The 27904-nt window shown below is 49.0% G+C and overlaps 2 protein-coding genes across 7 annotated transcripts; one reads left to right on the top strand and one right to left on the bottom strand.

Annotated features, from left to right (window-relative positions):
• Nucleotides 1-326: 326 nt before the first annotated feature.
• ACTR1A (actin related protein 1A) lies at nt 327-14370 on the top strand. Its single transcript, XM_042863923.1, has 11 exons — nt 327-438; nt 4808-4872; nt 5682-5757; nt 6543-6668; nt 7467-7591; nt 7726-7942; nt 9762-9854; nt 10538-10712; nt 11075-11136; nt 11490-11530; nt 12185-14370. Exons 1-11 carry the CDS (start codon nt 391-393, stop codon nt 12285-12287), a joined length of 1131 nt encoding a protein of 376 aa, XP_042719857.1. The 5' UTR covers nt 327-390; the 3' UTR covers nt 12288-14370.
• Nucleotides 14371-15332: 962 nt separating this feature from the next.
• MFSD13A (major facilitator superfamily domain containing 13A) lies at nt 15333-27756 on the bottom strand. Of its 6 annotated transcripts, none has more exons than XM_042863920.1 (9): nt 27654-27756; nt 22637-22706; nt 21936-22015; nt 21012-21461; nt 20005-20122; nt 18942-19038; nt 18005-18176; nt 17226-17419; nt 15333-17031 (listed from the first exon to the last, which is right to left on the bottom strand). In XM_042863920.1, the coding sequence occupies exons 2-9, from the start codon at nt 22652-22654 to the stop codon at nt 16790-16792; spliced, it is 1371 nt and encodes a 456-aa protein (XP_042719854.1). In that variant the 5' UTR covers nt 22655-22706; nt 27654-27756; the 3' UTR covers nt 15333-16789. The 6 variants fall into 6 exon arrangements, with proteins under 6 accessions (XP_042719854.1, XP_042719853.1, XP_042719851.1 ...); XM_042863919.1 differs by having other exon boundaries at nt 20005-20091; nt 20987-21461; nt 22438-22706; nt 27654-27700; XM_042863917.1 differs by having other exon boundaries at nt 22438-22706; nt 27654-27700.
• Between the last annotated feature and the right edge of the window lie 148 nt (nt 27757-27904).

The raw sequence follows: 27904 nt of genomic DNA, 5'->3' as shown, positions 1-27904 counted from the left end.
GGGCTGCACGGGGCGTCCTGCAGTCGCGTACAAACGTGTAGCTGACAAGCGGGCAAGGACGGCCCTCGGACCCATCCCCGTTGGTAAAATGAGAAACGGTGAAGCCAGGCCCAAGCCCCGCCCCCAGCACGCCGCGCTTCCTGGCGGGAGGACACAGGGCCGCCACGCACTGACGTCACGCCGCTTCCGCCTGCGCCGTGTTTACGTTTGCGCCGCACTACACTTCCCGGCATGCCCCGCTCCCCGCCTCTGGCCCGGGACTGCACTTCCCAGCGCGCACCGCGGCCGCAGGAATACATCACCCAGCTGGCTTCGCGCCGCCCTTTTGCGCATGCGCCGCCGCCGGTTGGGCTGTTGCTCCCTGACGGGTGACTGCGGCGGGTCCTCGCCATGGAGTCCTACGACGTGATAGCGAACCAGCCCGTCGTGATAGACAACGTGAGTGTGGGTGGTCGCGAGTCCCAGTGCGGGGAAGGGCGGGGGGGCCAGCCGACCGCGATCCCTTTGTCATCGGGGGTGGCCGCGCCCCGCCCGCCGCCCCCCCCCACCCGGCTTGGCCGCCGCCTTAGGCCTTCGCCCAGCGCCGTGCGCTGCCTCCTTGGGCGGGGTGGGGCCAGCACAGTTAAGCAGCCTGCGATTGGCTGGGACGGCCGCCTGTCACCCCCAGAGGGTCGCTGCCCCTCACTGATGGGGAGCGGCCCCCGCCGCCGCCGGGGTGTGTGCGGGCTGTGAAGGGCGGCGCGCCCCCATTGGCTGGGGCGGCTGTCAGTCAGCGGGATGTCCCGCCACTACCTGCCGGAGCGGGGCCCCTCCCGGCACGCCCTTGCGGGGAACACCTGCGCCCATTGGCTGGAAGAGCCGTCCGTCAACAGCGGCTGCATCCTGGCTCCGCTGCCCCGCTTTGTGCCCGGGGGACAATGGCGCTGCTTCCCGGCGCGCAGCGGGCCCCGCTTGACCTGACTCCCGGCATGCTCCGGGCGTGCTCGGCTCTCCTCGCAGTGACCGCGCAGTGCTTCGCGGCCTCGCAGGCCCCGGCCCGAGCCGGTGGCGCGCCCGGAGGAGCCGCTCCCAGGGCGGGTTGCGTCAGCACTGGTCTGACAGCAGGGTGTGGTGGTGCAGATGGCTGCCGCCGCTAACAGCGTGCTGCCTCAGCGCGGGGCAGGCCTGCAGGGTTGAGGTGGATGAGAGCAGTTATGTGGGGTCCTGGGGCCCTTCGTGAGCAGCCCTGTAGCAGCCTCTGGGAGGAAGGGTGACAGAAGAAGTGGGAGGAGGGAAGGGGTGGAACATCCCCAGGAGCCTCCTCCACCACGGCGAGCCACAAGCTGCCGCTCCTCCCTTCTGACCCCATTGGTGCTGATTCACATTCTGCTGTGTAAAAGGGCTGGTGTTTGTGCTTCCTTCATCACCTTCCTTACTATGGAATTCTGTGGTGATTGTTCTCTGCTCTGCCCTCATGAGGCCCCATCTGCAGCCGGGTCTGGGGCCTCCAGTACAGTAAGGATGTGGAGCTGTTGGCGTGGGTCCAGAGGAGGGCCACAAAGATGCTCAGAGGGATGGAGCACCTCTGTTATAAAGAAAGGCTCCAGGGTGACCTCGCTGTGGCCTTTTAGTACTTAAGGGGAGCTTACAAACAGGAGGGAGACGAACTTTTTATGTGGGCTGATAGTGACGGGACAAGTGTGAATGACTAAACTAAAAGAGAGGAGATTTGGGTTAGATGCCAGGAGGAAATTCTTTACTCAGAGGGAACTGAGGCACTGGCGCAGGCTGCCCAAAGAAGCTGTGGCTGTCCTATCCCTGGAGTTGTTTAGGGACAGGTTGGATGGGGCCTGGGGACCCTGGTCTGGTGGGTGGCAACCCTGTCTGTCAGAGAGGGAATGAGCTGATAGTGTCACTTTCAAGCTAAAACACTGTATGATTCTCTTACATTTGTTGTGAGCTGTATGATTTGTAGATCTTTTCGGGTGAAGTCAGTTGATCTCTTTATCATTGATCCAATTCTTCTCTACAACTTGAGCTCTCTGAGGCAGCTTTAGTTTTGTTTCTTCTTCTGGAATCACAGCAGGGAGATTGTTGGAAACTTAAAGGAAGAACTCGGGCTGATTGTTGATAGAAATGAGGGAAGTAATGCTGACCTGCTGTGGTGCTATTACCAGCTAGCTGCTGAAGTTGCTTCCAGGCACTGTGAGGATGAGTTTATTGTGGTAGGGTCACATAATAGCAGTCCGTCTCATTTCATCCTGACTTAGTTACTTAGCACAACTAAGTATTGCTAAGATTGCTCCCCCTCCCCGCTTCAGGCCTGAAGAAGGGCTCGTGCTGCTGCAGACTGACTGCATCTTTTTTAATTTAACAGCTGGTCTTACAAAAGCTTTGCTTGCATCCTTTGTAAATGAACCTTCCTCTCCATGAATGAACTGCAGAATTAAATGGTTATGAGATCTGCCCTTAATGCTTGCAGGCCGAGCCTTGCGGTGACATTGCATTTTTATACTTGGGAGTTCAGGCAAGATAGGAATTGGAGCTGCTCAGAAAGGTGCTGCTGCTTCTGTTACATCAGCAGGGCTGCATGTTGGGGAGCTGCAGGCGGCTTCTTGAGGCTGAGCGCCCTCCTGTCTCGTGTATGTGTGTGTAAGGGAGGATGGGCTGGGGGGACTGAGGTGGTGAACAAGCCGGGCCCCAGCCTGCTGTGCCAGAAAATGCTGTTGGGTCTTTGTAGTGCAGAGATAGAAAACATCTGCGCTCGGTTTGCCTGCAGGCATTGGGAGGCACAACAGTGCTCAGATCCCCTCCCATCACTTCTCAGAGCAGCCTTCATCTCCAACTCCAGGAAGGAGTTTGGAGCACCTGACATACTCAGTTTCTTTGAACTTCAGTACTTAAATTTTAAAATGCATAACTTGCTGGGAAGCTCACCAGGATGTGCAGAGTAATTTTTGGCCTATTATAAGGAAGTTTTGCTCTCTGCATTAAAACAGGAGCATCATTGTTCTCCTGAAACCACTTCCCAGCAGCAGACTTGTGCTGGCTGTAAGATCAAGCAGTAGCTGGAATAAAATATTCAATGAGCACAATATTCTGATAGTGCCTATCTTATTGCATTTGATTCATTATTTTTATTTTTTTAGCTGTGAGACTTGACACAGTTATGTGATGATATCATGATGATATTATGATGATATTATTTCCGAGGCATGATGTTATTTATAAGCTGTGACATGGAAAAATCACAATATTGTTTGTCTTGTTCCTGGCTCTGCTTTGAGGTGACTGGTTGGAAGGCAGTGTCTGCCTGGGGGGTCGGCTTCTTACCATGGCCAGTGCTCTTTGTTTCACCTGTGCCTGTTAAAGCTGATGCTGGGAGCTGTGGCTGGCGCCAGCTTGGGGTCCCAGCACTGCATCCCTGTTACATCTTTCATAACCAGCCATGTGCAGTTGCCAGTTTTCCTGGTATTCCTTTTTGCAGATACATCTCTGCAAACCTGATTCTGGCTGTCTTTAGGCAGGAGCACCTGTGCTCTGGTGGCAGGATATGCCTGCTCTCTGCAAAGCCGGGCGCCTCACCTGAACCAGCTGACAAAAGGAGCTTGAGAATTAGGCCCTGGACTGTGTACTGCAGTGGCTGGCTGCCCCACGTTCCTTTCTGCTGAGCCTGTACTGGCTGCTGACTCCTCTCACCATGAAGCAGATGGCTGGGGCTTTCAGCATCCCCTGCAGCCAGAGCTTAGCTGCACAGCTCCATGCGTGTGAGTGATATTGACCCACGCGGAAGAGGTGGGAAGGGGGAAGCAGTTGAGGAAATGCATTGCTGTTTGTTTTAAAACACGTTGAGAATATCCTCAGAAACAGAGCAGTTCTGCTGCAGGGCCCTTGAGAGTGAATGGGCACTTCTTCTGTCACTGGTTTCAGTGCAAGTACACCTGCATTGCTCCCAGTACACTCTTCTTTCAAGAAAAATTGAACAGAAGAGCTTGCTCCTGTGGTACTCTGGGATTAGCAGTGAAATGCCTTATCCATGGAAATCTGCTCCGTACCTAAACTTGCGTGTTCCTGCAGGCTCCTTGTTGCTGTGAGATTGTTGTGCACGGATGGGAAATGGAGTGGGTGAGGCTCAGCCTGGCCCCAGGCTGGCAGTTGGTCTCTGGGATGTGCATGGGTGCTGCCAGCAGGGACGGGAGCAGTGGTGCCGAATTCTCGGTGCTGAGTCTCTGCCAGGGCCTCCCTGCAGCTGCTTTAACACTCCGTGCCCACAGCCTGCACTGCTTTGTGTGGTGCAGAAGGCTTCTGGGTTTGCTCCTTTCTGACTGCCATGCCTGATCTCAAGTTCTTCTTTGTCCCTTTTAAACAAACCCTGTCCTGTCAGCCACTTTCCCAGCCTCCAGGCTTTCCTTTTGCAGTCTGACTGGTGTCTTTGTTGCTTTCAGACTCGAGACCCATTTAGTTCCCCCCTGTTTAGTGTCTTTACTGGTCAGGTTTCTGTGACCTGCCACCTTAGTGCCAGCTAGCTTATCCCCTGCTTGAATTTCTCTTCCCTGTTTCCACTGCAGCTTGTTTCATGCAGCCTACTTCCAGGACATCCTGGGACTTGGTGCCTTGTATGATGCCTCGCTGCCAGGAAGGTGCTGGTTACTCCCCTCTAGTGGCTAAGCTGGTCTGCTGACACCTTCCCACCCCCAGCCCCGCTTGGAGAATTTATTATCCAAGCTTTATTCCTAGTAAAAAGGAGAGGATCTGGCAATGCTGTTATGTTAAAATTTATGAAGATTTCTGAATGAATGATAAGCTCATGTGTTTGTTTCTCCTACAGGGTTCAGGTGTGATTAAAGCAGGTTTTGCTGGTGATCAAATACCGAAATACTGCTTTCCAAACTAGTAAGTACTCTGCTGGTCTTGATCAGTTCTCAATCCATTTACTCATTCTTAGATATGTAGAGGGGAAGGGTGGTCCAATTTTATAGCAGGAGAAAGAAGTTAAGCTTTTTCTGCCTGCTGTACAGAAGCATTATGGAGAAAAGGTCTCCACTGTTAAACATGGAGATTTTTCTGGGGGAAAAAAAAAAGAAACATAAAGTATGTTTTATGTCATCCCCCAACCAAAGCTGTAGGATCCTTTAGTCTTGAGACATGGGGTCAAAAAAGACCAAGTTGGGTCTTGAGGTGTGGATCTCTCCTTTTGGCATGTAGGCTGAAGTCTTGATTCTTGCCATTCTTCCCTGAAAGTTTTCTGCCAGGTTTATTGGAAGGACTGCTGGATCAGGAGCTATTCAGAGCAATGCAGACTTGTCTGTATAGTGAGGTGGGGTGTGGGACTCTAGATGTCTCAGCTGACCTACGTAAGGTCGAGCAAACCTGAGTGGTCTGTCTGCTCAGACCACTGCTCAATCTGGCCATGTTTACTCCAGGCAGTGTTGGAATCCTGAATCATCAGGGAAAGTGTGGCCAGACTCAACTGGCGCATGTCCCATTATTTCAGAAATGTCTGCAATTTGCTCCCTTCGCTTCTGATTCTGGGATTAGTTTACAGAGCAAACCTGAGTCTGTCCACACTTGGTACTGCCCTCAGGCTCTGTTCCTGCTGTTAGAAAGTGCTGACTGGGGCTGACAGGAAGAAAAGCTAGTAAAATGTTGGATGTATCAGAGCTGTCTCTCTAGAAGCAGTTATACTCTTGTTTCTGTTCCAGTGTGGGCAGACCAAAGCACGTTCGTGTTATGGCTGGTGCTTTAGAAGGGGATATTTTCATTGGTCCAAAGGCAGAGGTAAGAAGACCTGTATCACTTCACCTCTCTGTGCATCTTGCTGTGCTGCTGTTAGAGGGGCTGTAGCAGTTGCACTTTAAGCATGTTAACTGCTGTGCTTCCTTGGTATCAGGGTTGGTCAGAAGAGCAGAATAGACTGTCACTTCTTTTAAGGGTGTCCAAGCTGAAGTGGGAAGCTTCACAAAATTCCTGTGTTAGCCTGCTGATCACAGACCTCTTCTCTTAGTTTCAATCCACTTACCCAAGTCTTTTTGTACTTATCCTTTTTTTGTAGGCTACTTTGAAGTCTGTATGGTTACGTCTCCACTTTCTTGACTGGGAACTTTAGAAATGGACCCTAGTTGGTTGCCTTTTTATCTCCCTGGTGTGGACAAGAAGGTTGCTACCCGCAGTGCTTCATTTTGTCAGCATGGTCTCATAATTGCAGTGAGCCCACAGAACTACATTTCCTGCTATCACCCTGCTATGTTTTACATCATGGCAGAGCTGGTAGAACAAAGATAATGTTTGATAGGTGTCTGTGTGGCTCAAAACATGTTAGGAAAGGAAAGTGCTCTGCAAACGTGTTCCTCCTTTCTATAAAAAGGCCTACTGAAATCTCATGCATACTTCTCTGGAAAAGTGCTTGTGGTTATTGTTCAGTCTTTGTAGTGTATGTTAGAGACGTGTTGCTTTTTAGTGGGACTGACAGTAATTGAGTCTGTCAGATTAATTTGTTGTCGAAATGCTTAGAAATGGAGTTGTTAGTTTGTGACAGGCATGCTGTATTGTTTCCATTTGCTCAGGAGCACAGAGGTCTCCTCTCAATCCGATACCCAATGGAACACGGCATAGTGAAGGACTGGAACGACATGGAGCGCATTTGGCAGTACGTGTATTCAAAAGATCAGCTTCAGACATTCTCAGAGGAGGTGAGATATCTCACTGTGTAGAGGCACCGGTGTGTTTCCTTTGTGTGCATAACACCAGGAGCCTTTGAACTCCAACAGGCAATCTAGGGCTCTTCCTTTGTTTTTCTTTCTAAACTCACCTGTTGTTCAGTTATGTTCTTTTCACCTCTTATGAGATACTACACAAGAAATGTCCAAGCAGAATTTCTCCTCACGTCTCCTGTATATTTGGCCTGACTCAAAATCTGACTTGCCGAAAATCAATTGTTATTCACTCCCTCTCCCTAATGATTGTGCTCTACACCAAGTGCAGCTGACTGTTCTTGTTATGTCTGTACATCGGGCACATCCGCTCAGCAGTGACATAATCTGATCTAAAGAGGAAGAAAGACAGTCATGCATTCTGGAAGAAGCTGGCCAAAAAGTTAGTAAAAAACTGAAAGCAATAGGTTGTGTCATTGGTGTAGGAATATTTCTGCCTGTATAAAATATGGACTGTATGCTTTCACCCTTTCTAAGGCTGCTGTTTTTGTTGCAAATTGTCTTCCTTTTGGAGTGATCTTGATCATCCTTCCTGGCAAAGGCTCACTCACAGAGTGGACTCCCTAAGATTTCTTTATGGCTAGACCAGAGCCCTATTGCTTCTCCAACCTGGTAGAGATTATGCGTGCTGTAATACAGCTCACCAGCTGCAATCAGTCCCTACTGCGTGTCCTGTTGTACTAATGGTTCCTAAAGAAGAAAAATTAGTAGCCATTCTTGACAGCATACATCTAGCTGCATCCTGGTTATTACAGCTTGGTTCTTTTTCCTTACCAGCATCCTGTGCTGTTGACGGAAGCACCACTAAACCCACGCAAAAACAGAGAACGTGCTGCTGAAGTGTTCTTTGAGACCTTCAACGTTCCAGCACTATTCATCTCCATGCAGGCTGTGCTCAGTCTGTAAGTACCTCTCATCTTCGATGTGCACTTGCAAAATGTTTCTTGGAATCTTTTCTTTTTCCCCCCCACAAACAAACAGAAAGAAACGAACTGAGAAAGCCCACGTTAACATCTGTCTCGTGTCCCTTTGCTAGGTATGCTACTGGGAGGACCACAGGAGTGGTGCTGGACTCTGGGGATGGCGTTACCCACGCGGTGCCCATCTATGAAGGCTTTGCCATGCCTCATTCCATCATGAGGATTGACATTGCAGGCCGCGATGTCTCGCGCTTCCTGCGTCTCTATCTCCGGAAGGAAGGCTACGACTTCCACACAACCTCAGAGTTCGAGATTGTAAAGACCATCAAGGAGGTGACATAGTGTCTGTTTCTGTGCTTATCCACAAAGATTTCTGTTTATTGGAAGTCATCGCTCCCTAAAATGTAGTGGGAAGTGCCAGCCTACCTAGCTCTGAAACTCGCTCCTTTATCTACCAAAGGGAGGCTAGATGTAAGATGACTAAGGGACTGGAAAATCCCTCATATGAGGAGGGATTGAGGGGGCTGGGGCTTTTGAGCCTGGAGAATAGAAGTTCAGGGAGGATTTCATCATTGTATATTAATATCTGAAGGGAGAGAGCAAAGAAAACAGAGCCAGACTCATTTCAGTGATGTCTGGTGACAGGATGGGAGGCACAGACTGATGCACAGGAGGCTCCATCTGAATGTAAAGGAAAGCTTTTTTTTTTTTTAATGTAAGGGTGACTGAGCAGCAATTTTATCAGCTCTGATATCCTTCACTAGTATTTGCCTACTCTTCAAGCGAAGACTTTAGAAAATCCTTGGTAGTTTGGGATCGCAAGTGGGTTGCTGCTGTTCTTCTCTCTCTGTGGAAATAATTCACTCACGGTATTCATATTTATAAAGACTTTCTTTTTAATGCAGTGTTTAGTGGCCTTGTAGTTACGCAGCAGTTACCTTGGCTTCTCTTGTGTTCCAAGAGAAGAGGGCAGAGGTGAGACAGTGAACAGTAGCTCAGCTGGTGACTGCCCACCGTGGCTTTGTGGCATCACAGTTCTCATACAGACAGGTTGCGCTCTGATTTCAGCAAGGCTTTGTGTAGCTTAGGGCTAGCATTTGTGCCTTCAACGCTCAGATCAGTACTGCTGATGCCTGTCAGTTACTGCCATGCTGATGGCCTCCATCACAAGCTTTAACTGCTGCAGAGAACTCTGGGCTGTGCCAGCAGCCAAGGCTGGAGAACATCAATGAGCTGTTCTTGAGCCTGTGACCTAATGGAAAAAAAAAATGTGATGGAAATAGCTTGCTTGTTCTGCACGGCTGCAGCTCACTGTGGCTGTGCAGGGGAGTGAGAGCTCTTCTGCCTGTTGCCCAGATTCTTTGAAGGAGACCAAACAGTGGAACAGGTTGTCCAGAATAGAGGATGCAGATTGCCTGCCGGTGGAATTGCTCCTAGTGTGATTGGATGTGGTTTTGGATAACCTGTTCTAGCTGATCCTGCTCCAGTAGGGAGATCTTTTCCAATCTCAGCTGTTCTATGATTCTGTTAGATGCACTTTAAATCCCCAAAATGTAACAATTTCGAATAGAAAAGCTTACCTATGTAAGAAAAATTATGGGCTGCTGGAGCAGTTTGAAAAGTAAAAGGGTTTGTTTTCTTTTTCCTGTAACTTAGAATGTGGTGAACAATAGGAATTGAGCTGTTTAGGCTATGCTAGGAAATTTTTGCTGCTAGCTATTAGTTATTGTTTCCTCTGAAACATAACAAGAGACTTTGTTCAAGCTCCTAATCTCTTGCTAAATTGCCTAAACCCACCTCTGTAGGTAGTTAATGCCATTAAAGGTGTTTTAGATGCCTGCTTTGCTTTGTACTATGAAAGGTTGAAAGTGCTCACAAGGTCATTATCCCACCAGTGCAGAGGGAGATTACTTCTTCAGCAGTGAGAGACAAAAACAAAAGCTAGAAAAGTAGTGACTTCAAACTGTAAGTAGTGACCTTCAAACCGTAGTTTGAAGAGCAGATAAGGTATTTTTCCTGATGTGAACCCAAAAGGTCTTTTCGTCAACACAAAATAGTACTGAAATTGGTGTCTCTGTAGTGAGAAAAGTATTTATCAGAGGTCTTTGGCTTTACCCTCCTCATCTCATTCTTTCTGGCTCTGCTTCTTCAGCGTGCCTGCTATCTGTCCATAAACCCCCAGAAGGATGAGACTCTGGAGACAGAGAAGGCTCAGTACTACCTTCCAGATGGAAGCACTATTGAGGTTTGTAAAAGATGGGAGATTTAGTGCAATGTGGGGTGAGACAGGATAATTTTAAAGACCAAAATGCATCCCAGGTTGTTGAGCTGGGGCACTAGAACTTTTAGGGAAAGAGAGCATTATTAGAAATCTTACTAATTCTACTAGAATTCTTGGGTAAGAGTAAAGCATGATCATGGAGTCTGAGAACTGTTTGAGTGCAGATTCTGATCTAGTAAATCTTTATGTGGATCAGGTGTGGAGCATGGGTTGGTATCTGCAAATTATGCTGTGGTTTTGTATGTGGCTTTTTTTCTGCCCAGATGAACAGAAACTACTGGTTTGAAGAGTGACTTGGGAATATTCTTTAATAGATTGAGCCTTCTGTAGAATGGTTGAAAGAGAGGAAATACAAGTCTTACCTCCAGTACCAGAGGTGGATCCATTTACTTCTCAGCCATTGCCCAGCTGTATGGAGCTGAGCAAATTTCTTCATCTCTTTCGTCTGCAGAATAGAAATGGCACCTTTGCTGGAAGCTGTGGGTCGAGATGGTGGTCATTTGAGAGCTAATGATGTAGCATGAATGTCCAAAAAAGCTTTGTTCCTCTGAAGCTTTATCTCAGAAAGACACAACCTGGAGGCTGTAGACAGTGAGCTGTAGCACGCTGCTGTCTTCTCCCCTCTGTGCTGACTTCTCTCCTTGCAGATCGGCTCTGCCCGCTTTCGTGCCCCGGAGCTCCTGTTCCGGCCAGACCTGATAGGGGAAGAATGTGAAGGACTCCACGAGGTGCTCGTTTTTGCCATTCAAAAATCAGACATGGATCTGAGGCGAACACTTTTCTCCAACATTGTGCTGTCTGGTGGCTCCACGCTTTTCAAAGGTTCCTGTCTCTTGTTTTTCAGTGGGCTGTAACTTACATCTTTTTCTCATCTCGTGTGAAACAGGGGAGATAACATCCAACTTGTCCAACTCTGTTCTCAGGGTAGTTACTGTGAGAAGCAGGAGACTGACCCCTGCTCCCGAATTTTCTGAGCCCTAGTCATAACAGTATACATCTGGTCCCTATGGACATAGGTATCCTCTGCCAGAGCCCATCAGCCCTTAAGCACAGGCAGACAAATCCAGATAGGTCCTAGTTTTCCCATTCAAACCCTGCTCAGCTGTACGGGTTCACACTGTTAGCAGATGGAACTCGGGATTTTGCTGAAGGGTTCAAACTGCTGCTTTTTTTGTCTTGTGCAGGTTTTGGAGATAGGCTCTTGAGCGAAGTGAAGAAACTAGCTCCAAAGGATGTCAAAATAAGGGTAGGAGCATTCTCTTGGGTGTTTATCACATACTGTGTGTTGTTATGTGACCTTTGCCCTCTTAAAAAAAAAAAAAAGCCATGCTAAGAGTGTAGCTGCCACATGGTTCAAACCAGTAACAGCCTTATTGTGATAAACAGTTGTTTGTTTTCATCGTGGAGAAGGTAGCTCCTCTGACAGCATGATTTCTGTTCAGGATCTGGTCCACAGTGGTTAGTTTGTGGGGGACCTGCTGGGTGTGTTTTTAGTGGGAGAGATCATACCTGTGTTAGCTGTTGGGAATTCAGGGCGGCATGCCAGGAGGAGCAGACTGTAGTTTGAGGTGGTCCTGACTGACTCTCTTCTTCTCCTAGATATCAGCTCCTCAGGAGAGATTGTATTCTACGTGGATTGGGTAAGTGGTGGTGGGTCTTCCTGTGGGAGGAGGGCTGGAGAATTGCAGCCTGTTGGCACTTTCACTGTTGTTCCTGCTATTATGGTGTGACAGGAGGGCATTACTCCTCAACCACATGCTACCCAGCCTGGTTACTGAGCCTCCATTCATGCTGTCAGCCCCATAGCTCTTTTCACCCTTAAGACACCTGCGAGACTGTTTTCTGTGTCTTAACCAGTCCTAACGTCCACATGGAACATAACTCATAACATTAACATAGAACAAGCTCATTGGTAACACATTCCATAGGGCAGAGGCAGTAGGTATGTTTCTCCTCTTGTGTCCATCTTTGTTGCTCATCAGGAGAACTAAACTCAGCTCCAGAACCGTAGGAATTGAGACCAGTGAGATCCCATGTGAGGAGAGCTTGCTGGTTTACAGCAGTGTCAGCATGGTGTTTGTGAGTGTGGCTCGTGATAGGCTCTGTAATACCAGCACATTTGAGGCTAACAGGAGAGGTGACTGTCTAGGGAGCATTTCTTCTGTAGGCAACCAGGAGCCTTGGCACCTTTAAGCGTGGAAGAGCTGTACAGCAGGAACAGCTCTTCCCTGCAGAGATGTAGTGACAGTGTCCCCAATGTTCTCCTTTAATCTATCATGTCTGTCTCTCCCCAGGGGCTCCATTCTGGCCTCGCTGGATACTTTTAAGAAAATGTGGGTTTCAAAAAAGGAGTATGAAGAAGATGGAGCTCGTGCCATCCACCGAAAAACCTTCTAGCCCTGGGACCTATCCTCAGTCTCTGAAGACTCACTTCAGTTCTAAACTCGCTTTTCTGAGTCCGAGTGTCTGAGAGCTGCCTGTATGTGTGTGTGTGCGCCAGCATGCCCCGACGTCACTGAGCAAAGACAACAGCAGCAGGAGGGTTGGATTAGTACTAACTACTTATTTTTTTTATTTTTGTTGGTTTTTTTCTTTAATGGAAAGGATGAAATACCAGTCTGCTTTTCTTCAGAATGGCCCCTTCCTTTTTCATTTCAGTTCCTTAGTTTCTGTGTTACGATCACATTTGCCACTGTAAAACAAGCAAGGAAAAAGAAGGGAACAGCTTAGAATCTGCCTAGCAAGTCAGAAGGGAGCTAACCACTGCAAACTGCTCACGTAGGCTTTAGTCAGCCTGACTGCAATGCCTGGATTGTCTGGAAATACATAGCTGAAGCCCCATAGCTACTTTCTTCCTCAGCAGTGTCTCCACCATCAGTAGACTTTTGAAGTTGTTTTTAATGTCTTTTGTTTTTTCTTAAATTGAAAGAAAGCACATTCTGAACAGTTAAGCCCATTTGCCCCCACTATTTTCAGTGTGTGTGTGTGAGTGTGTAACTTCTCAGACTGATGTGGGGTTCTGTGCCACAGCTGGAGAAGATGGTGATAGGACTTAGTTTGTATTGCATGGAGTAGAACAAAGCAATCTCTAATCGGCTTTCATTACGCTAGACGGTTATTCTCTTGTTCCTTCTTTTAAATACCTTTCCTCCTCTGGAGTGAAGGCACTTGAGTGTCCTCCCTCAACCTGCCAAGACTTACAGCTTTCATGTTCTTTCTCTGCAGGAGTTGGGGCTGCTTCCCTCCTCCTCTGCCACGTCAGGGCAACGGAATTGTGTATTTCCAGCCAGGCATAACTCTTGTGTACTTCATCCATTTGGGGGCAAAATAATAGTTGGAAAGGTGCATTGTAATGTAAGAATTGTTTTATTTATTGAAATCTCTGAGGATATCTCAAATACTGACCATAGCACCTGGGACTTGTTCTTTGGCTCTTCTTTGAATACCTGCTATCCAGTTGTCCATTGTTTTACGTTAACACTGTTTACAGCACACATGCTTAGCATAATAACTAGTCAGCCCTGCTACAGCACTCAATAACTGTTTTTTAGGAAGTTTTGCTGTTCTCTGAATACACTACATGAGAGGACAATAAATGGTATTGGTATGTGTACAGTGATGTGAGCAGCAGGGTTGTGAGCAGCAAGCTGTTCAGTGGCTGTGTTCTGCTGTCCCACTGAGCTGCTTATGCCTCCAGAGCAGCTTGTGTTGGGTTGCGGCACTGTTAGTTGTGAGTGTTCTTATGCATTACTTGGTGCTCATTTGCTTCACCACTGATTTTCTGCAGTACCTGGCGTTAGCAGTGGGCCTGGAGTTGCTTGGTGGCAGTTCCTCTGAGTTCCCCTCCTTTCTCCTCATTTCCACACATCACCCTGGGGTTGCTCTCCAGAGCCAAGACAGGGAAAGAGCTGGAAGGCTGCAGCAGCCCTGCTCCAGAGGCCTGGCAGAAGCCTGTGCACTGCCCCATCAGACATGAATGTAAGCAGGTAGCGTGCTGCTCCAGCTGGAAGCACATTCTCAGGGCTCACTGCTGGGCTCAGAGAAGTTGGAGGAGGTAGGCAGATTTGGTGGTCTGTTCCCAGCTGAGGCCACACTGCTCGCTCTCTTACTCCTGTCAGAACAGATTGTATTTAAGTAAGAACAAGTCAGAGAGAGAAGAGCTGTCAATGCTCAGCCTTGTTCTGACAGAAGATCGTGGCAGTCTTGCTGATTAGCTGCAGCATGCAGAGAGAAAAAAATCCTCTCTATTCACCTATCACATGCCCCAGGCAGTGCCAGTGATCTCCTCCCCCTCCCCAGCTCCTCTGCTGGCCTTGCAGAAGCAGCAGTGCTCCATTCTGTAAACTGCAGTGACCGGACAGAAAGGTGCCATCTCCAATCTAGCGTTCATTTGATCTGCCTGCCTGTTCCCTCGCACACTGTCCAAACCATGTTGCCTGGTGGTGCCCAGCATACTTAAATAAAGTCATTCATATACAAACCTCAAGCCTCCTGGCCTCATCTTCCCCCATTTGCATTTTTAATGAGGTAACAGTGTGTATTTCTCTTGCCTGTACAGAACTTGCTGCCTAATCCCTCCATGAAAATACACCTATGGTCCAAAACTGCCTTCCTGATCAGTCTGTTGTGCTGAGGTAGGACATTCCTGGCCTGTAACTGGTCTCCCTCTTAGGGTCCAAAGCTGCTCTCCTTAACGACCATTATTCTCAAAGTCTTTGTCACTGCAGACAGGTACAGAACAGTTGAAGGGTAGAGAAACTGCAAGAGAGTAGGGAGGGCTGCCCTTAGTGAGCACAGGTCAACAGGAGTGATGCTGCTGACATGGACAGAGGTGGCTAACTTACCTGCTTGCTGAGAACTCCTCAGCAAGCTTTGCTCCCAGGACAGGCCTGAGGGAATGGGTATGTGGTTCAGTGTGCAGGTCTGCACCTCCCCCCAACCTTTGTCACCCAGGGTCTTCAAGAGCAGCAGGGACAAGTGACTTACCTTCCTCCAAAGGCAGTAACTGATTTAGCCCCAGCACCCAGTCTCACTGGAAAGGGATGACTACTTCACCCTCCACTCCTTTGATTAATCTCATTTTTTCCCATGCACTATAGATTGCACCCCTCTACCACTGCATGAACCCAGAAATGTCAGATCCACCTGCTAGAAAGTCACTGAGCAGGAGCATATTAGACCTGGTTCTCAGCCACAGACTGGCAAAGGCCAGAGTAAAACTGCCGTGCATTGCTGTCTTAAGACTTACACTGCCACTATTAGATAGCACATTCCTGACTGTCTACCAGCTGCAAATGGGTCAAGCAGCATCCTGAAATAACTCCATTGCTCCTACTTCCCTCCCACCCCACCAAGGGACACTGCACCTGGGGCCTTGTGTGGTTAGCTGTGCCCACACCAGGCCAGATGGGGTGGCTGCCAATTCAAATGAGACCACAGCAATACAGAAAAAAAATCGTATTTAATTTATGAAATGAATAATCATTCTCAAACTTTGTTAAAATCTACACAAATAACTTATGATTGAACCAGTAAGACCAACAGGAGTCTCACAAGAGAAATGTCTTGGTCCAAGATGGGAGGCAGCCATGTCCTGAGGCAAGATAGCAGAACTGTGGGCTGCGTCTGCAGAGGGAACCTGGTACAGAAGGCCTGGGAGGTGACAGAATGGATAACAGCAGTAATGTGAGCCAAGCTCCACCTCCTGCAGGAAGCATGGGGCAGTGCTTACCCATCCTACTTCAGCACATCGCTTCTGCCTGCCCACAGCAACCCTAAGACTGAGGAGACACTCCCTCATTTTGAGATCTCTGGGTAACCATCTGCCCCATCTGCTCCCAGACAGAGGAGTCCAAACTTTCCCCTCTCCTTGGCTCCATCACTCAGCAACCAGAAAAATTTATCACCAGGGCTTTTTGAAGCACAGAAGATGTCTCTCTCCCTGACAGGTAAAATCTCAACCCTGTGACTGCTCTGTGTTATGTCTAACAGGCTTCTCAATGGAATAGAAGGCACAAAAGCATGACCTGCTGTCTCCAGGCTTAATCTCCACCTGCAAGAAGGGAAGGCACTGAGCTGCTTCACGCAGGCAGCAGTGTCAGCCTTGGGAGGGGAAGCGTTTTGTCCGCTGTGTTACAGGCTCCTTCCCTGATCTGAACCTACCAGCTAACATGGGAAGCACTGCTGTAATAGTGCTCACTGCAAGGGGCTAGGGAGGGAAAGGATGAACACCAGCAACAAGATGCCATGAGACATCCAGGTTCTGAGCCCAGCACCTCCCTGTGCAAGGCCTCATAGGAGGGAGCCTTGTGTTCTGTGCAAGATATTGTCCCAGAAACAAGCCTAAGAGCAGATTTGGTCAAAGAACCATGGCATTGAATGTGAGAGGTCTTTCCCGCTACTGAGAAAGGCCTTCAGGGTCTTCCCATATCACCTCTTCTTCTGAAGTTAATCCTCCTTTGTTACCTGGTCCCTGAAGAACCTCTCCCTCCATTCCCAAAAACTACAGGGCTCTACAGGAAAGGCTTCCAGTTGCTCCCCCCTTTCTGCTCTGCCTGAGGGGCTGTGGGTCAGAGGTATGCCCAGGTTAGAATATCACACCAGGGATGCAACCCTCTCTAGCACGTGCTGCAGACCTGCCCTAGAATTCTGCTTTCTAGGACCAGCAAGGCAGGAATGCTCTCACTGCTGTAGCCAAGTGACCTATCCCAAGCCCAGTACATGCTCAACACTCCTCTGCTTTCCCTGTGGCCACCTCCTGGGATGAGTGAACATCAGCATCACAGCACATCACAGTTAAATTGTAAACATGGGGGCTTTCCCAGCCAGCAATCCCTTCACTTTGCCAGCAGTCCCACACCAGCCTGGAACCAGAAGCACCGCCAGGAGCACAAACACCCCTAGATCATTTTGATTTCTGGTGCTCGGCCTTGGCGCTGAGCCTTTACCATCTGCAGACGCTTCCCATGCAAGCTGAACTGAGACCAACTGAAGAGCTGCAGCAGTGCACATGTGATGGGAACAAAGACGAGGAGATAAAAGCAGCCCTGGCGGAGAGTTGGCTCCAAGACTGTATGGGATTCCAGCTTCGGCTGGGCGCTCACCACGTTGCTCAAGGGGTTACGCTGGAAGATGTCATGGCCTGGTGTAGAAGAACAGTCTGTTGAGATGGGACACTGGGAATGCTCCTCTCTCCCAGTGACTGGGCTTGGAGATGCAGAGACCAGTCCCAGCCTCGTAAGTGAGAGAGCTCTGCATCCACCCAAAACACCGCGGAGGGCGTTGAGCTCACAAGTCTGCCCTCTCCTACCGCAATGCTTTCTCAAGGGCACTTACCTGTGTACACAGAGAGCAGCCAGGTGCCTATCAGGGGGGCGAAGGTCTGTCCTGGCTTGGTGACCAGAGCAACCATCCCAAAAAGCAGCGCTGAAGCTGCCTGCTTTCTGCGGTTCAGTACAAGATCCTCATCCACCAAGTCAGTCACCACCAGGTTGAGTAACTTACAGGTCCCTTCTGTGAACACCCGGTTGCTGCAGGACAACAGGCAAAGCACTGAATAGAGGCACCAAGAAGTTAGAGGAGTAAGTAGGAGATCAGAGAAAGTGGAGAGAGAGATTAGAAAGGTTCCCTAACACTTAAAATAACACTTTCAGAAATCCTGGTTACTGGAGAGGAATGCTTCTAGCAATAACAGCCTTGTGTGCCTTCTAGTGATGCCTTGGACCTGCCATACAGAGAGGCCTGGGGATGAGACACTGGGCTGGGACTAAGAGGCAGCTGCAGCACATCCTGAGGGCAATCACTCCATGCAGGCTGCAGAAAAAAAAACAGGAGCTCAGCTCAGCAGCTGGCATGGGCTGCTACCAGGCAGCCACCAGCCCTGCCAAGTCTTTGTCCTCTCACACGGCAGAGCCCGAACATTGCTGCCTCCCTCACTGCTGCCTGCACAGCCAGCAGATTCAGCACTGACTAATCCTGAGCTGGGAGCTGCTAGAGGGAGACACCAGAGCTGGAAGCCACGGTGACCCTGGTTACTCTTCCCTCTGGGAAATGGGGACAAATCACTTCCCTTCCCAGCTGCCAGAGAGCAAGGGAAGCAAGTGCTGTGTGCATACCTTGCTATGAAGATGCAGAGCAGATACACCTGATCAGGTCCTGCCAGGAGCATGACAACACTGAGAGCCAGCTTCAGGAAGAAAAGTCCTCGGACTACAGCATAAACACCCCAGCGGCGGCAGAGGGACAGGAAGTAGAGGTTGTTGAGATGGGGGGCAATGTAGGAAACACCTGAATAGAGACAGCAGCACAGAACCTTGAGAGAATTTTAGTATCCACTATCCCCCCAGGACCCATACCAAGAGAGGACAAAGCTTGCCAACATGGGAGGACAGGTGATGCAGAATACCTAACCACCATCACCAACCCCCCCTACACACACACACACACAGGGGTGCTGGTAGCAGATGCATTCAATTGTTTTTGTGGCACAGCACATACACTTCCTACAGAGGGAGGCTTTCTTCACCAAACTCAAGCAAGAGTTTTTGCCCAGTGTCATACACGGGCTGGGATTCTGTCTTGGAGCAACAGTGAGACTTGGACAGTGTGACCAGAACTGGCCCACACAAAAACTTCCCAGGGTGACAATAGCCCTACAGGATGTCTGCCACAGACCTGAGGCAGCCTGGATGCACTCCATATGCCACAGAGAGGCACTAAATTAGGAGCTGTGCTCCCTGCTCATCTTTGAGCTGTATCTGGCAGACATGTCGTACTGAGAACAAAATCTATGTGGAGTTGCAGAGTCCAGGCAGGATCCAGCACTTCACGTTCTCCACCACTAGAAAAAGACTCCACATTAGTTTTATTGTGCCCAGGAAAGAAGACTCAAAAGTGCCAAGGAAGCTTATGAGGTGCATGCATGTGTGAATCTTACAGCCCAAATACCTGTTTGTGAGCACGCTTCTCCCCAGCTGAATTTTACAAAGAGACAATCCAGACTCAGGCCAGACCCTAACTCAGCTGTTCCCTCCAGTCCCTTCTGAGACTCACCAAGGAGGAAGGATCCAGTAGATACAGAGATCTGGTCTGACAGCAGGTGCTCCAGGAACAGGGGGAAGAAGTTGCTGTTAAAGTGGCAATGAAAAACCTGTGAAAGCAGTGCACAAACAAACTGATAAGCAGCAACAGTAGTAAGATTGAACAAAAAAAGCTAACAGCCTCCTAGACTCTCAAGAGATGAGCCTTATGCCAAAGTATCACGCAAGATGGGCCCCAAGTACTTCAGCAGAGCAAGAGCTTGGCTATGGAGGTTATGGCATGGTAGGCTTTGAGACCACAGGGCTGCCTGGGGTCAATACCACATCCCAGCTGCTGAAGCATTCCTCACTAGCAAGCTCACAGAGCACACATGCAGTACACAGCACTGCTGGGGCAAGGAACAGCAAGGAGGCGACGACAGTGGCCACCTTGCTGGAGGAGGAGGCAGCGGCACAGCAAGTCGGAGCAGCAGCCAAGAGAGAGACCATAAGAAGGCTACAAGGCCCAAACACAAAGATGCAAACCAGCATTAAGAGCTTGCCTGAGGGGAACCGATTACCCATGGGGAGATGGAGCTCTGAGTTCAGCTCATTAAGCTCAGGAAAGCTGGGCAGGCTGACAGCATTTGGTAGTAATCGATGAAGAGAATGAAAAATAGAAATTGCAAAAGCCAGATGGGAGGTAGATCCAGCTGGATGTAGTGAGAACACCGACATGAGCCTCGGGAAAGCCAAGCCAGCCAACTGTAGTCTGAACTCTTCCCATCACAAGCCGGGCCTGGTGTTTCTGCATCCCAGATGGGCTGTGCAGAGCTCAACCAGTCCCCTGTAACTGAGCCTGCACTGCAGAGGAGGGAGCACCACACAAATGTGACCTGAGGACAGTTCCTGAACAAGTAGAGATAATGGCTACCAGGTAGCTGATGGATTACACTGTGCAAGGGCAGGAGGCTCTGAAAGCAAGCAGACATCAGAAACTCCCTGTCCTTCCTGGGAAGCTGGCGTGCATTTGAATCACCCAACAGCCATAACCAGCCTTCATCCTCCGAATCCCAGCACGTCACTGCGGCACCTACCTGGATTAGATTCATGCAGACAAACCAGAGGAAGTTGCGATGCCGAGAGAGCTGCTGGAGATACTCTGCCAGGGTGATCCTCTTCTCCTGGGGAACAGAGGGTTTCTCAATGTATAGCCTACAGTGAGAAAGATGAGAGGAAGTAAAAAAAAAAAAAAACAACAAAACACTGAAATTCACAGCTGCGAATCCTTTACCACAAGCATAAAAAAGCCTTTGTGGAGCTGCAGAGCTGTCCCTCCTCAGCTCTCATTCAAACCTTCCCCCTCCTTGGACCAAAACAGCAGAGTCCACAACAATGTGAGGACAACACTCTGGAGATCTTCCAAATAACATTAAATCCTACAATTTCTGTTGACAAAAGCATTTGTGCATCAGCCACTACACTCCTACTCCAGATCCCTGCAGTTAGCTCACCTGGCAGATCTCATCAGGATCTGCTGTGTTAGCAGAACACAGTGCTAGTCTCTTGTTATAAGCTACAAGTGAGGCAGCCCAAAGAAAAGCAAAGGAGCTGAACTAAGTCATGATGCAGCTGGTTTCAGCAATATAACCGGGCAGGCAAAGTGAGCAAGAAGGTAAGAGGTATCTGCTTGTCCTACTCCACAGGAAATGGGCATTGAAGTGGTCTCATGCTCAAGCATGAATACTTTAATGATAAGCTGCTTCTGACATATTGCCACTCACAGGCCTCAGTGGGTGCTCTAGATATTAACTCATTTCATGTTCCAAACACTGGATAGACCACACAGCAGGTCAGGGCTCTGCCTCCAGTTTGGGCCGGTGGTGCCACAAGATAGTTTTGTCCTGTTTTCAGAGGGCCTTAGAAGCCAAAGTGACCTCAGCCAGAGGTGATTCTGAAAACTGTAGCAACAGACAAGAACCACAGATAATTAATAATGGTCTGCCTTGCCCTGGATCTTCCTACAGTTTGCTGCAGTACATAACAGGACTCTAAAGACATAAGTTAAGCCTTCATCACCTGCTGGAGAATTGATGACACGTACTCTTTTAAGGTTGATTCCTGGTCCCCTTTTGCCTTCCCATCAGTCTCAAATCGCAGGCGGAGCAGCTGTGTGGACAAGGTAAAGCCAACGATGGAGAAGGCAGCCAGCACGATGCAGAATATGCGAAAGGAAAAGAAGTCTTCCTTGTTCCATACTGCATATGACATGAAGACAGAGAGCGAGCCTATGGCACTGAAGAAGGAGCAGTAGAAGTTGAGGCTAGTCCTGTCTTTTGCTGAAACAGCCAAGTCTGCAAGCAAGGCATTGTGATGGAGGTCAACCATGGTGAGAAAGCTGTCATACATGCAAAGGCAGAGAAGGAACTGCAAACCAGGATGAGCCCAGGCAACCCAGAAAGCCAGAAAAGAGATGGCAAAGAGGGGGCCATTGTGGCTTAGTGCCCTGAGCCTCTTCAAAACTACTTCTGGGGAGGAAATCTCTGCTCCTGGCCTGTAACAGAAGACAAAAAGCTTTAGACTCTTGAACAAAACCGAGCACAATCATGCATCCTTTCTCTCTAAGAAAGTTGCTTATGATGCCCAGACATCAACACAGCTTTTGCTTATTGAACAAGTACCCACATCAGATAACTTCCCAGCTAGTCTGTGAATTCACAAAAAGTATGGGTGTAGGAAGCATGAAGGAAATATCTGTTTTTTTTTTCCCTCCTCTAGAGAGTAAGGAGCTCCCTGATAATTCAGGTGGTGCTGCGTTATTTCAACGAACACTTAAACCACTGTCACGAGATGCAGGAAGCCACACCATGATTGTCATTAAAGGCTTGAAGTAAGCACATGAGAAATGCTAATGGCCAACAGGTCCATAATGCAAAGAATTTGAGAACAACTTTGAGGCACCCCAGGTGGAAATAATTATCCTTTCCCACCACCAAGCTTATTTTTTTTTATTTAGAACATAACTTACTGCTGTGTACTAAGGAACACCCTGTCACTCAGCCAGCCAAACAGAGGGTCATTGAGGCTGTTCCAGATCAGAAACACCGTCTAGGAAAGAAACAGAACAGTGAAACAAAGCACAAGACAGCTCCTGGAGAGATGCACTTCTGTTAGTGAATTGAGCAGTGCTGAGTTTGCACAGTGAACAGAGCACAGGAACCTCTTGTGCACCTCCTCTGCACCATCACCACTGTTTAATTCCCCTGTGACAACAGCCACTATCAGAGCAAACCCAGTGGTTTTTCACACCAGTAAAACACTCCAATGTTCCCATAGGAACAAAGTCCCCAGCTTGTTTTCTGTTTATGTAAGCAGGAAAAACTGCAAAGCCCAGATTAGCACTCAGAGGACTCCCTTGTTTCCTTTTCAAAGAAGAATGCAACTATCACAACAAACGCCCTGCACACAACAAGAACCAGTCTGAGCTTCAGAGAGCATTACAAGAGTAGGAATCCATGCAAAAGACTAACCTCTCCTATCCAAAAGGACAGTTTATCAATCTTGTAAACAGAGACAAAGGTATCCACGTAGTAAAGGAGAAATACATTGTGCAAAATGGAAACAAACAGCGAACAGGACCCATAGATCACTGCAGTGGGCAGATGGAAGAGACAAGCCAGCAGCCGCAACCCCATGACGATGGGGTCAGCATCCAACTCCATGGATCACCTCCATTTCAGATGGCATGTCTTCTCACAACACCTGCTACATCTTTGCTGGGGCCAATCCATCGTTGCTCCTGTAAAAGAGAAAAAAAGAAATAAGCAATACAGATTCAATTTATTAAATGAACTTAGTTGAATGAAATTAATTGATAAATCTTTGCCGGCACAGATCAGAATTAGTGTTGCTTTGAGGAGTTGTTCAAAAGTGGATTGGATGGGATTTATGAGGCTGGAAGCTGTCTGCTGCACTAAAGCTGTCCCATTAAGCTGAGGCCAGGCTCAGGGTGCAGCTGTCTCTTTGTGAGCACACTGTCCCTGCCCTGTCCTTTATACTTTAATGTTCTTTGTCAGCTGATTAGTTCCTTCCATCTCTTTAAAGGCAAGGTTGCAGGAACAATCAAGCTACGTGGCACAAACAAAGCAGCCTTCAGAAAACAGACCTGGCCACTGACGTTTTTAGGTACCGTGTAAATTTTCAGCCAAATAAAAGTGACAACAGCTCTGATGTAATCGCACACATGCATGCTGCTATCCCCAGGCAGTCACAGCTGACTGCACCTGGACTCACTCAGACAGGAGGTGTTTATGGCAAGTAGCATTGCTGCTTTGTGGTACGAAGAGACACGATCAGAATTTGATGGCACACTGCAGAGACAGTGCCATCATGCAACAAGGGCTACCCAAAGTCAAGTAGCAGCTGTCCAGCACATCTTGGGACACCCTGAATGTTGAAGCTGAAATAGAGATGCTTCAGCTAGGCAGCAATATGTATGGAAGCAAAGCAAGTGGAAACAGTAGTCACGTCCTGGAAGAAGCCACTGTATGCTCACAAAAGGCTGAGGCAGGAGGGGAAGGGAGGGAAGGACTGCTCAGCCAGCACCAGCCACAGCTCATGGCTAGGAAGCCCATCCCCACAGCAGGACATCTTCCTATGACAGAGGCCCATGCTCTTCAGACTGAGCCCCCTCTCACACTCCAGCTGCTACAGACCTAAGGCAAAACATAGGACACCTCTTTGGATGGATGCATTTAGTATCTGGTGAGAAGTGAAGGGCTCTTAAATCAGAGTCAGTCAGCTACTCAGCCTGGGCCATCCCAAAAAGCTCCATTCACATGACAGGTGACAACAGGGTCGCTACCTCAATGCTGCCAGAAGCAAAATAAAGGAGCTGATGACCCTTGCAACTGCCAGTGCAGCCCTCCAGAGCCAAGCACCCTGTTCAGACACATCACAGAACTGTTTCACAACGCAGCGTGTCTGGAACAGGAAATGACGCACCAAGTCAATCCTCTGGGCTTGCAACATCAGCCACAGCAAGCCCATGCAGAAACAGCAGATCAAGGGAAGAACAGCTGGGTATGAAAACTGATGAAACTCCAGTTCCATTCAAGCATTTCCCAGAAGCCATGAGTCTGACCACTTCTAGGCAAGATTATAAAAACAAAAGATATCTGTCTGCTCGGTCCAAGGAATTCCTCGTAATTAGCCCAGCAGGAGCAGGCACAGCATTTGTTCCAATCAATTACATCACTAGATTGAAATGGCACATCAACCCTGCTAAAGTGACAGACCTCAATTAGATCCAACTGCAGAGCTCTCATGGGACTAAGCCATCACACCACATCCCACCACACCAAAACCCACAGCCAGATAAAAGGATGACGCTGCTCCAGAGGGACTTCAGCCAGACAATGAACAGTTATAGGTGTAATTAAAGACAGACATGCTGACAAGCATCAAAAGGAAGTTGCATTCCATATGGTCATGAATTGAAAAGGAATCAAGAATTTGTGATGGATAAAGATAAAGGTTAAGAAGAACAGAGCTGGGGCAGCAGACCCACCCGTAAGCCCTGTGCCTCTCACCACAAACTTTCTGCAGGGGACTGGCTCAAGGGCACGTCATGCCAGCAAGTACTGGGCACCTGCAACAACAGGATTGAGCACAAGGCACATAACATCATTTTGGACTGTATGAAAACTCAGTGTGCCCAGATCTCTAGCACTGTATGCATTTCTAAGCCAGCTATGAGGTTACTGCAGAGAGGAGAGCAAAAGAGGGCAACTGAAGTGATGCAGCAGCCGCTGGTGGAGGAAAGACTAAACAGCTGGGAGCCATCAAAGCAGGGTCAAAAAGCTCAGAAGGACACAGAGTCCCAAGCAGAGTGGGTAGAGGGAAAGTGGAACAGATCTGTGCCAGGATAAAGTAATTAGCAGGAAATCAGTTTTGAGTACCTGGAAATACTGGCAGGTACCAAATGTCTGAGATGTGCTGTCAAGTGAGGTTGCAGGGGTGGGTGGCAAGTTGAAAGGATTAGACAAATTCTTGGAAAACAGCTGTACGCAACACATGGAAGGAAATAGTCAGGGAAATCCCCTCTAGCAACCTTCATGTGAGAACTGTACATGCTCGTGGTGCCCCAGCACACCTCGTGCACACCCAGGAGACTCACAAAGTAACAGCAGGGAGCTGCTCTGCAGTCACACCAGAACTACAGGGAAACGAACGCCCCGAGCTGAGCCTGAGCTCCTCACTGCTCAGCCCTGAAAAGTTCTCTCTCTCTCCTACTTCCACACTTACAGAAGTGATTAGCTGCTTTGTTGCTGGGACAGAGGCAGGGCTAAAGGATATGACAAACCTGCTAAAAGCCTCAAGTGCTACTAACAGTGAGCGGTACATCAGATCCAGCACGGCCAGCTCTGATGGCACAGCCATTACCTGCACACTAACATGGACTCGACTTTGCTACTCAAATCCTGTATGAAAGCAAAGCCAGGCTCAGTACTTGCACTGCACTCCACACACATCCCATCTGAATGGCACTTCACTGAGCACAAGCTGCACGCACCACAGCTGCTCAAGTTTCCAGAGACACCTTGTTTTCTCATCGGTACCATGCAGTGCTGTTTAAAAAAGGTTACATTCCACTTCCTCTCATCCTTTTCCCTGGTAACTCCCCCACAGATGTGCAACCCCCGCAGCCAGCTGACATGCGTAAGTCATTTCACTTTGTTGAGATAGTTATTAAAGCTTTTTTTTTTTTTTTTAAACTCCCTCATCTGAAAACATGCAGATGAAAAGAAACAAATTATAGTAGCCATAAAAAAGCAGATTTTGTCCCTACATCCAAAGCACTGTGTTATTTAAGCTTGCCACAGTGGTATTTTCATAACGGAGCATTAGTCATGGAGAATTTCAGAACTTTTCAGAATTAGGCTTTAAGAAGTAAGGGGGAAAGGAGTTGCAAGAGGGAGTAATAATGCACAGCCATAAAGGAACAAGCTCATAAATTAGAAAGCAACCAGCCTTTAGTTCAGAACGTTTCCACCTCCGCATCTGACATCTGGCATTGCTCCTGCCAGTGACGTCTGCAGATCTTATCTTTTTTGAGGAGGATGTTTGAACACCATCTACCAGGAAAGCATTTGTTTGAGCGTGCTGACAAAGGGCAGCTGGAAACACACTGCAGTTTGGGGCTGTTACATCTGTTTTAGCTTCCTAGTCAGTTCACAGCTGGGTTCACAAGCCATTGTGCCCCACCACAACTCAGCAACCCCTGGACTTGGAACAGACCAACTCCAGCACTGGAGCCACACATGCCACACCTGAAGCCACTTGTACTGAGTTGGCAGCAGAACCATGCATGGGCATCTTGGCCCAGTCCAGTCCTTGAAGCAGGGCCAGACAATTCCTGTACACTGAAGTAGCCATCTGCAGACCTGACCACAGCAACAGCAAGACTTTCCAGTGCATTCTCCACTATGTGAGCAATACAGGAATATAGTAAATATCTCAATAAGCCTGTCCTTGCTCCAGCAGTCACTACAGTGCCTCTGCTGCATATTCTGGAGTTTGGGAGGCTTACTAGCTAAGACCAGCTCTGTCTTTCCACACCCACAACACAAAAGACCCTCGGATGGGATAAGCAACTCCAGGGAGGCTATTTCTAGATATTCCTTAAGGTCAGACATGCCAGGGTTGCTGCTGGTGGTGGTGGTCCAGCCCATTCCCAAAGAAGCCAGGCTGGAACCAGAATGATGAAGGAGCTGCTGCTCCCTGCCCTGGTACAGCACAGCATCAGGTACATTAACTCCTTCCAGGCCCCCAGGATGAAGGGTGACACCTTCATCCAGAAGCAGCACAGTTATGGACTTCTTCACCTGGACAGGATGACCAGCCAGTGGCAAGTTCTTTTGGTGAGCACTGACCTCAGGTCCCCTGTTACAGGTGGGTCTATCTGCAAGACCAGTTTGTCAGCGGCACTTCTAGAATTTTAATAATCTGTTTCCTCAGATAATCCACTTGCTAAAAGTGGGTCTCCATGGGGCACAAAATACTGTGATATGTAGAACCAACCAACAACAGACTCCTAACAGCCTGGTATCAAAGGGTAAAGCAATGAAGCCCCCACAAATTCACCACCTCCTGGGCCTGACAAGGAAACTCACCACTCTGATGAGCCCCGTGGGGGTGTTTCCCAGCACTATTTACCAATTCAACAATGACAGATAACATCACACACAGTTTGGACAACACCCTTCTCGTTACAGGCAATCGTGTGCCTCCATCAGATGCTTCCATCCCTCCTTCTGAGTTCATGCACGTAAACAGAACGACCCTGCAGACAGTAATTAGATAATTAACATCTCAAACCAGCTGGTAGTTTCAGCAGCACCGTGTTCAAGCAGAGAACTGTAGAATCATTAAGGTTGGAAAGACCACTAAGAACATCCAGTCCAACTATCAGCCCACCCCCCCCGCGGGCGCTATAACCACATCCCTCGGTGCCACACCAACCCTTTTCCGGACGGTGACCCCGGCCACAGCTCATCTCCCCCGCAGCTCCCGGAGGGGCCGAGCGAGGCCCGGCCGCGTTGCAAAGCACAGGCCAAGAAACGAGATGCGAGAACCCCCAGCTCCAGTGCAAACGAGCACGCACCGGGCCGGGGCCAAGCCAGGGGCTGCACGGCGCTGCACGGCACCGCTCCCCACCCCACAGCCACCCCCCACTCCCGCCTACCTGCGTTCGGTACCGGCGTCGCCCCACCGAACCGCACATGCACGCATGCGCACCCAGCAGCTCCCCGACCCCACCCCGACGCCATCTTGCGCCCTGGCGAACGAAGCCACCGCCATCTTGTTCGAGGGCAGCTCGAGGAAGGGGAGGGGGAAATGACCGCCTCGCTGCTGCATTTGCGTTAGCCCCTCCCCGGAGGTGGCTTCCTCAGTGGGACGGGCTCCGTAGGGCCCTTCTAGCCAGGCACGCTGTTT

The sequence above is a fragment of the Lagopus leucura genome, unplaced genomic scaffold (genome assembly GCF_019238085.1).
Source record: "Lagopus leucura isolate 7727_CA_CO unplaced genomic scaffold, USGS_WTPT01 Super-Scaffold_741, whole genome shotgun sequence".
In the NCBI taxonomy this organism is placed as follows: Eukaryota; Metazoa; Chordata; class Aves; order Galliformes; family Phasianidae; genus Lagopus; species Lagopus leucura.
Note: the sequence above shows the minus strand (reverse complement) of the source record. Positions and strands in the feature narration are given on the sequence as shown.